The sequence below is a fragment of the Dichomitus squalens genome, assembly GCF_000275845.1.
Source record: "Dichomitus squalens LYAD-421 SS1 unplaced genomic scaffold DICSQscaffold_56, whole genome shotgun sequence".
NCBI lineage: Eukaryota > Fungi > Basidiomycota > Agaricomycetes > Polyporales > Polyporaceae > Dichomitus > Dichomitus squalens.
In genome coordinates, this window is record NW_006766938.1 from 152,099 (window position 1) to 160,880 (window position 8,782).

The 8,782-nt window shown below is 52.8% G+C and overlaps 3 protein-coding genes across 3 annotated transcripts; 2 read left to right on the forward strand and 1 right to left on the reverse strand.

Annotated features, from left to right (window-relative positions):
* Nucleotides 1-922: 922 nt before the first annotated feature.
* DICSQDRAFT_35162 (uncharacterized protein) lies at nucleotides 923-1,231 on the forward strand (the record flags this gene model as incomplete). The annotated part of the gene is made up of 2 exons (XM_007369833.1): nucleotides 923-1,053; nucleotides 1,108-1,231. Coding segments are annotated over 2 exons (255 nt in total), but the record flags the coding sequence as incomplete, so codon positions are not given.
* A 12-nt stretch (nucleotides 1,232-1,243) lies between these two features.
* DICSQDRAFT_69566 (cytochrome P450) lies at nucleotides 1,244-2,613 on the forward strand (the record flags this gene model as incomplete). Its single annotated transcript, XM_007369834.1, has 6 exons — nucleotides 1,244-1,296; nucleotides 1,353-1,617; nucleotides 1,672-1,809; nucleotides 1,932-2,203; nucleotides 2,255-2,383; nucleotides 2,436-2,613. Coding segments are annotated over 6 exons (1,035 nt in total), but the record flags the coding sequence as incomplete, so codon positions are not given.
* A 2,385-nt stretch (nucleotides 2,614-4,998) lies between these two features.
* On the reverse strand, nucleotides 4,999-7,433 carry DICSQDRAFT_111859 (LmbE-like protein). Its single transcript, XM_007369835.1, has 4 exons — nucleotides 7,029-7,433; nucleotides 6,638-6,728; nucleotides 5,447-6,572; nucleotides 4,999-5,386 (listed from the first exon to the last, which is right to left on the reverse strand). The coding sequence occupies exons 1-3, from the start codon at nucleotides 7,367-7,369 to the stop codon at nucleotides 6,144-6,146; spliced, it is 861 nt and encodes a 286-aa protein (XP_007369897.1). The 5' UTR covers nucleotides 7,370-7,433; the 3' UTR covers nucleotides 4,999-5,386; nucleotides 5,447-6,143.
* Nucleotides 7,434-8,782: the final 1,349 nt, after the last annotated feature.

Consider the following 8,782-nt stretch of genomic DNA (forward strand, 5'->3'; position numbering starts at 1 on the left):
TACGGGTCGTCGCCGAACGTCAACCCGAGTCTACGCGCCTAGTCGCCGCGACACATGGGAGGGAAGGTGCCACACCAGTGGCAGGCGGATGTCTCAGAGGCGCTGTTGGTGGGATTAGACTGGGTGCGCGAGGATCTATAAGCGCCCATGGAGCGGACTACTGTGTACTGCCTATATGAGAGATAGACAGATTGAGTATGGAGGATGTGTAGCAAAGGCTTGTAGATGTCATAGAGACGTACCAGTTAGAGGAGTGTCGACAAAGAGCGGAGTAGGCTCAGCGCGACTCGAAGATAGCGGGGAGATAAGCAGGCAGACGCGCACGAAGGACAAGAGGCAGGGAGGTCACACCGGTCACCGAGCGGGGAGTCACGGGGGTAAAGCCACCAGACGTTCAGGAGCTCGGATGCCCCCGGTTTTTCGCATCCGATTCAAGCTCCGAACGTCTGGTCACGAGACTATGCAAGTGGGGCTTCATCGAATCATCAGGCACGCCCACACTTTCGGGCCGGTCTAGGCTGCGTGCCTGTGTCCATGGTGCTCTTAAGACAACGTCTTCGCGGGAGTCGTTCCCTGTTCCACATCTGCGTGGAAGTATCTCTCCAACTCTACAGCGAACATACAGGAGAGGGCGGACTCATATCCCGCTCGTAGTCGTAACAATGTGTGCTCCGTTGGATGTTGCCGTGTTCCTTATTATAGGACTCGTCGCTGCTGCTGTGACGTGGTCGCAGAAACGTGCCCGTTCATCCCGGCTCCCGCTTCCTCCAGGTCCGAGACCCCTCCCTATCATCGGTAATCTACTCGATATGCCCAAGGAGAATCTGGCAGTATCGCTACACGAAATCTGCAAGTAACACGGTGAGCAAAATCGACTGAACCACAAGTAATGCATAAGTGATAGAGTAAACCACCGTCAACAGGGGACGTCGTCTATCTGGACGTCTTCGGGCAACCGACCATCATCATCGACTCATATGATGCCGCGGTAGCGATCCTAGAAAAGCGCTCTTCCAACACTTCTGACAGGCCACACTTCGTTATGGGGGAACTGTGAGCACGACCGCCCGGGAATAGCCAATCATGTCTCGCTAACAATTGCCCTAGAGTCGGCCTGACGTTTCAATTCGCCCTCAAGGGTTACTCGGACTCTTGGAGACAGGGCCGACGACTGTTTCACAGTTACTTCCATCAGGGTGTGGTCTCCCAGTTCAGACCGATTCATCTTCGGCAGGCGCGACGACTATTGAAGAAGCTCCTTCACGATCCTGCGCCCTTCCTCCGCCACTGTCAGCAGTATGTTCTACTCATTTCAGCGTGCATGAAGTGGGCTTGGCTAACGTACTTCCTAGTTATGTTGCGGGTTCCATCATGGACACCGTGTACGGCATTGAGATAGAAGATGAGGATGACAAGTTCATCAGCATCCTAGAAAGGGGTTCGGAGATCTTCGGCGAGGTGATGGCACCCGGACAATACGTCGTCGAGCTCTTCCCCAGCCTGGCGCGGCTCCCATCCTGGTTCCCTGGTGCCGGGTTCAAGAAGAAGGTGCCAATGTGGCGGGATGTCATAACCGCCGTCAGAACGGTTGCATACGATGCCGCTTGTGCAGCGATAGTGAGTGGTTTCGAGAGAGGTAGTAAGAGTCTAGGCCGATTGAACTGTCGTTAGGCTCGAGGAGATGCGCGGCCATCTGTAACGTCCTCCCTCATAGATCAAGCCATCCGTGACAATGGCGCCGTATCCGCGGAAGATGAAGAGCTGTACAAAGATGTTACAGCTCTCGCTTACGCTGGTAAATATTCTCATGTTCTCCGATTGAACTGATTGCACACGTTTTACTCAATGATATAATCTCGTCTAGCGGGCGCGGATACGGCAAGTGATTTCTTCCATATTTTAGACCGCCTCAGACTCATGTGACGGCGCAGACATTTACGACCCTTGCTGCCTTTATTCTTGCAATGCTCACACATCCTGATGTTCAATGCAAGGCGCAGGCCGAAATTGACAGGATCGTCGGCCCCGACCAGCTGCCTGATTTTTCCCATCGAGAGTCTCTTCCCTACGTCAACGCGGTTATGAAAGAGTGTTCTCGGTGGCATACCGTCCTGTTACTGGGTATTCCTCACCGAGCCATTGAGGCCGACCAATTCAAGGGCTACCTATTGCCCGCAGGCTCAGTACTCATTGCAAATGCCTGGTAAGAGTCAAGGCGCTCAAGCGAATAATTGGTCTGATGGGTGTCCCATAGGGCGATGTCGCACGACCCTGTCGCTTATCCAGAACCTGACAAGTTTATACCGGAACGTTTCTTGAAGGACGGCAAGATTGATTTGACCGTGAGGGACCCGTTGAGTTTTCAGTTTGGTTTTGGCCGCAGGTGGGTGTATCGATTCACTTTGCTGTGCCGTTTTCATAATTTTTCTCTATAGGATGTGCCCTGGGATGCCGTTCTCTCAGGAGTCGTTGTTTATCGCGATCACGTCCATATTGCATGCCTTGGATATCAAAGCACCTGCAGGCGCCGACGAATCGTTGAATTCAATACTCACGGAATCGAAGACACCGTCGAGTAACTTTCTCTCGTACGTCTTGAAAGATCGCTCGTAGTGAGATGAAGCTCAATGCCTCCGAAGACATCCAGATGCCTTCGAATGCGACATCACACCTCGCTCCAATGTCGCTGCATCTCATATCCGGCAAATGCGCGTTTGACTATGACCAACTGTTGCTGCACTGCGATTTTGAGGTGACAGTCGATGCGGAGGCTCCTTTCGAGTACATGATGGTGGTCAAAGCTTCCACTTGGAGCGAGCAAAGAGGTCTAGACTTCCCGGATAAAAAAGCACGTACGACATATTGTGCACTAGAATGTAGCATGTCATGCTACCGGATCGCCCCAGGTTGATTACGACCCTCACTTTTCTCCTGTCGGATGTTGAATATTGCTGAAGGCCGAGCTTGGACCCCAGCTTCCTTGTGGGCAAATCTAGTCCTACTTGCTCTTACGACTCATATAGTATATCAATGAAGGTACCCTCTCTCCCTTCCTATGGAATCGTCATCGTCTCCCTCCAATTAATGTTGGCAGGTAGGGAGTCAGACTCCCAGCGTCTGCACATGGAATTTTGGCTTGAGTTCCTCTAAGCGCTTATATGCTGACTAAGCAGGTTTTGTTCACAGAGTCTTGAACTGGCACGCAGCGACGAGCAACGAGGTAGCGTTGCTTCCATTTGACGGCAATCTTAGTCTGGGCGTTCCCGGGTAAGCATGGCCTTCCGTGAACTTTGAGATCGACAGCTCAGAGTCAAAATCTGTCGTTGTCATTCAGGTGGAGGGCCCCTTGGGATAGTTGTGGAGACAGGAATGCATTACCCAAAGGTTCAACTCATACGATCACAATCTCGCCAGGAGAGCGAGTGGTGAGTTCCAGTTGAGTCCCTACAACAGAGTCTAACACGTCCGTGGCCCTGTTTATGAGTGGTTCTATGGTATCTTGCAGCTAAGCGGGTCTGCGCGGGTAGAACACGATTTACTCGGCTCGCAGGAGACCTGATTGGAGGTTAAACCTTGCCGCATGACTAGCCCAGGAAGATGACGATGCGACTTCTCTTTCCCCTTCTACCAGCAGAAGTAAGACCCGTCAATGCAGACGAGCGATCGTAAGCCTAGAAATTGTTGGCACGCTATGACGGAGATGCTGAATGTCCTCATTCCTTAGGCGGAGCTTCGTGTACTTCGGCAGCCCATCTCCGTGCGCGATGGTTGGTCCTGAAGGGGAACTACGTGTACCAACCTGGTCACGCAATAATCCCATTTTCCCGAACGAATATGGGAAGTATACACATTGGACTGTGAAGCTTATGTCCATGACATTGCTCGTACCACAGGTAACAAATCCAAACTACACGAAGGCATCTACGCTTGACTGGGAGGCCATTCGGATTGAGATGCCTATGACGGATGGACAACATGGCATTCGGGTCAAGCTCGACTCTGGTACCCCTCCCCCGCTTCACCCACTTCCAGTATGTATGGCTTACCAAATCTATGTGGCGATTTCTTTTCCATCTAGGTTCCAGTGTTTGGCGAATTCCGAAATGCGTCACCGATGAGATCAGGAAGACGTGGCTTAAGGAGGAAGACTTCTTTGTCAAAGAACCAGTCATATTCGACGGCTGCGACATCATCTTCTAATTCAGGGGGGCAAACGACCAGGATGTTGAGTCCTGTTGTGGGGCTTTGCACTTCTTAGCCAGCCCTTGGAAAAGCGACGCAGGCTACCTCTCACCTTTCACACAACAAACAGAAACTAATTAGTACCCCACTCCTGATTGCATCTTGGGCTTGGTACGTATTCCGTCGTCCCTCGCTCTGTCAGACCGAATGTTGGTGACGTCGTAGAAGTTCTTCTGGTGCGCAATGCTGAGATTCGATGCGTCCCATCCCGCAGACAAGCTTCAAGCAAACAGCCAGAATAGTTTCAGCATGTCATGGGTTCCATCTACATAGATGGCTGGCTCCCCAGAGACTCGTTCTCGACAAACAGAAGTGGGGCGGATCATGGGACTTCAAGATCCATAACGAGAACGCGCCAACGTGGTTCAACAATATATTGGCGAACAGGAAGTGATGAACCTTGAGGGATACCTCTGATGTGGTTTCTCGTTTATAGTCAGTGTTGCATCGTACAATGTTGTGTTATTGGCCTCTCTCTTGAGCCGGACGACGATGTCCTCCTAGGAGTCTGGCTGAGTACGTGTGTTGGAAATTCGACCCCCTCTATGCTCCCGATACTCTTGCTGGGATACCAAAGGATCTAGAAGAGACTCTGATGGGATCAGTCCGCGACTGTCCACAGGCAAGACGACCGCTCCCGAAAGGTGCTACTTCCGAGTCAATCCAAGTTGCAAGCGCGAAGTATACTGCATAAACGCCCAAATTCAAGGTCGTTGGCGCCAATGAAGCCGTCCACGACTCCACGTCCGTTCCCGACGATGTCCACCAACGCTCGTGGCACCACTGAATCTTCGCAGAGAGAACTATTCCACCGTCTCCAGACACTCGACGACATGATTCACGCCTCAGAGGAAGCCGAGGACCGATACCGCCGCATCACCGAGCGTCGCCGCATCCCCCCAGTGCCCGACCTGCGCTTCGAGTACAGTTACCTTCGTAGCGTCGGGCAATACGTGCATCTCGAGCGTCCTAATCAAACGAGATCTAGCGAGAAGGGGAAGGAAAAGGCATTGGATGTTGAGGAGGAGCAGGAGGAGTCGGCCGCAACGGGTTCGGGAGAGGTTCTCCATGTGCAGTGGGGACGGATACTGTGGATCACGACGCGAGACCAGCTCCTCAGCCCTCTGCTGCAGGGCGCGCTGTGGTGAGTGTTGCTCGCTAGTTCCTGAGTTTGATTACTCCAACTGTGTGTACTCTGTCGCAGGGGCGTCGCGAGCCATTTCCTGCGCCCGCTGGGGGCAATGCTCGGTGCGCATATACGCGCGTGGTGGAGGAAGGGCGCGACCCGCAAGGACGCATCCGAAGGCAACGGTGCACAATGGCTTCGAAGCACCATAGGTAGCATTCTGACGCCATCCGCTGCTCAAACTTCACTGCACGGCCGGTGATCATGTATCCTACCAGAATGGCCCAGTTGCTCCAGGATCGCTCCCATTTCACCATCGTCGCAGTTCTTCTTGCCTTGCGAGCTGTCAAGTTGAATCTTCGCGTCTCTCAGCGTGTCGGCACCCTCAGTATGTCCCTCTCCAACGGATGCGACCCTGTCAGGAATGGCGAGCTTCCCAGTACGGCACAGATACGAAGGGCCGAGTGGATCCTCCTTAACGGCAGAAACGTGTTTTCTAGCGATGCTGGTATCGACAGATGGATTGGCGGTCACAGTTGGGTACGTCAACTGAACGAGGAGCGAAGAACTGCTGCCAAGCCATCGTGGGTCGTGAAGCATGTGAATGCAGTTATGCCGATATTACCAAGGGCAGAGCTTGCTCAGATGTCTTACAATTGCACGTAGACACGCAAACAGTGCACTAAGTATAACTGGCCTCCATGAGTATTGCACTATCTACAATACAGTATTCGTATACAACATCCAGGTTGCAATAACCCAACGTCGCGCGCTGTCACGGCTGCGTACCACTCGCAGTTTGGGCCAAGGTGGGAGGCGTTAGCTCCACCCACTCATTCACCCACATGTAGCGTGAGAACGAGACATACAGCCAACGGAACCAGACAAGCTGCGACCAGTGCTCTCGCATTGCGCGGTGCGCGCGCGCGTACCCGCCGAAACCCGACACGGCAACCACCCTTGCAGCTCCGCTTGCTGTGCGAGGGTCACGCGGGATCCGCGAGAGTGCAATCGACGCTTTGCTGAGGAGCGGCGATAAAACGCCCAGGTACTTCTCGTACAGCGGCACTGTCACGAGCGTGAATAGGCGTGGGGGCGGCTTCTCCGCTGAGGACGGGAGCGTGGTAAGAAAATGTGCAGCGCCGTGCGGAAGGGAGATGTGGTTTAGGTGAGAGGATATGCCGTGATGATCAAATGTCAATATCTGCGACAAGGTAAATGAGAATTCGGGCGCGGGCACAGTCGACTTTCATGACATCGGGTACATACGGTATTGATGTTGTGCTTGAGGACGTAAGGTCGAATAGCGTCGGCGATGACCTGGGCGTCCCATACTGCCGTAAAGTTATCCTGGAGTTCACTAGTTCGGAGTATGGTCAGCGACCGAGTTCGGCGGAGTGCAAGCGATGTCTTTGCTATAGGAGCCGAACATGGGCGGCTTACGCATATTGACATCGGTGCGAACGGGGCTGAAGGATGATGGTGCTGTCGAACATAAGCACGGAGGCAACAATGCTCCTCTCTACCACCGACATTGAATCATCCCATGGTGACATGGTGGACGAAGCGGAGCGGATGCCTTCAGAACCATGAACGCAAATGCGATCAAATGTCTCGGAAGAACTGTGCGCTCCATAGGGAAGAAAGATAGAGGACTCACGGGGTGTCAATGACCCATCTCTTCCCCTCGGCGATACCAAGCACGTCCAAGCTCGCTGAGAGTTCACGGCGCCGTATGTCACCCAAGCCGTCGGCATTACCTACAGACAGACAAAGCGAATGTATAGTGGGTAGCTGATGGCTTGAAAGTTCCTGGAGCGCAAGAAGCGTGGGCGCGAAGAACATGCATTCGTCGTCAGGATGTGCCGTCAGGAGCAAGACATTTGAAGGGCGATCCGAACTGAGCAAGAGACCGATGTCTTGCTCGGCCGGTCCCGCCAACAACCGCCATACAAGAGAGGATACCAAAGCAAGGATCCAATATCGAGTAGAGCCGAGCATAGTATGTCGAACACTGCGTCGTTGTTGCGTGTCTGCTAGCGAACCATAGTGATACGTAAACTGGTAGTGGGAGGAAGCAAGACGCACAGGACCCCGTCATCAAACAGCGATGACAGGCACTCATCGAGGGATGGCGTCTAATTTGGGGGTCCCGTCCACTCCGCCGGCCCTTGGCGGCCTTGTCAGATATGTTTGTGCACCGCGACTTCACCTCGGATTCAGCAGTTTCGATGGAAGTATGAATAGTTTGCGCAAGAATGTGACCACTTTGCGCTTGCGCCAGGTCAGGTTGCATCGATCGCCCAAACGCAGTCGTCAGTTTATCAAACGTCGAAGGGTACGTTGAGACGTCGGTTGGCTTCAACCAGTCCTTGTGACGATTGAAACATTTAATCTTGTCCAAATAATGACCTTTCTTTTGGTCATGATACCGCTACTTATGTAGTGCGTCGTCATCCAGCGCACAAAGCCGCCGTAGCCGGATGAGGCAGCACCACTGATTTGCAGGCAGAGCTTGCGGAGAATTGACAATGGAGCCGACCAATCGGTAAGTACTTGGAGCCAAAACTGAAAATCGGCAGATCGACATGTTCAGGCCTGTCTACATATTAGTCTGAAAACCACCTCCGAAGTCATCTCCCACTGCGTCATGAGGGGCGAAAAATCCCAGGACATTGCGCGAATTTGCTTCTCGAAGCCCAACTTCGGAGAAATTTTGCCGCTCATCGGGATCATGATGACATGATCAGCTCGTCAACATTCTCGTGGATCAAAGAATCGTCTGGAGGGGGGGGGGGGCAAACGTATGAGCCTTAAAGCCCAAAAACAGGGCTGGTGATAAACGGCTCTTTACATTTCCTTCCTCTCGACCACCGTTCGGATGGATGGTCAGGGAATGTGGTGTGGATTCGGTCCTTCTGTCGACTTTGATGATCCGTACTTAGCCAGCGATGTGCCGGTAGACATCCGGTCGACGTCGACTATCGTCGACTTGTCAACAGATGACGATGTCATCTTGTGCACAAAAGTCGACGTTAACTTTCCCGCAGAACCATCACCTGACTCTGACGCCCATGGACGTGATATGATTGGAGGATGCCCTATCGCGCACGCATCCAATTGACAAATTGGGACGTCTCTCTCATATTGCAGCAAGTCTCGCACTCGTTTCATCGATATGTCTTAGCTTGCTTGCTCCTTCATGTACCTGTGTAGATATTGTAGCCAATGTTCATCTTTTGCCTCTCTCCATAATGGCTGCATATACTGAGGCTCGTCAGACCACTAACTCAGCATTCCTCAGCCGGCGAGGCTGGTACCGGACGCACTTCTATGACCACCCAGGCTACATCGAGAACGACGCGAAGGCTCTCTACGGTGATAAGGTTAAGATTTGGTGCAAACCTTGCTTCC

What these genes read in the sequence shown, in the direction of transcription:
- DICSQDRAFT_111859 (XM_007369835.1), bottom strand. Translation starts at nt 7,369, where the DNA reads ATGCTCGGCTCTACTCGATATTGGATCCTTGCTTTGGTATCCTCTCTT. An exon ending in AGATGGGTCATTGACACCCC is followed by an intron (nt 6,729 to 7,028) that starts GTGAGTCCTCTA and finishes ACTCCGAACTAG; the next exon opens with TGAACTCCAGGATAACTTTA. An exon ending in TCAAGCACAACATCAATACC is followed by an intron (nt 6,573 to 6,637) that starts GTATGTACCCGA and finishes ACCTTGTCGCAG; the next exon opens with ATATTGACATTTGATCATCA.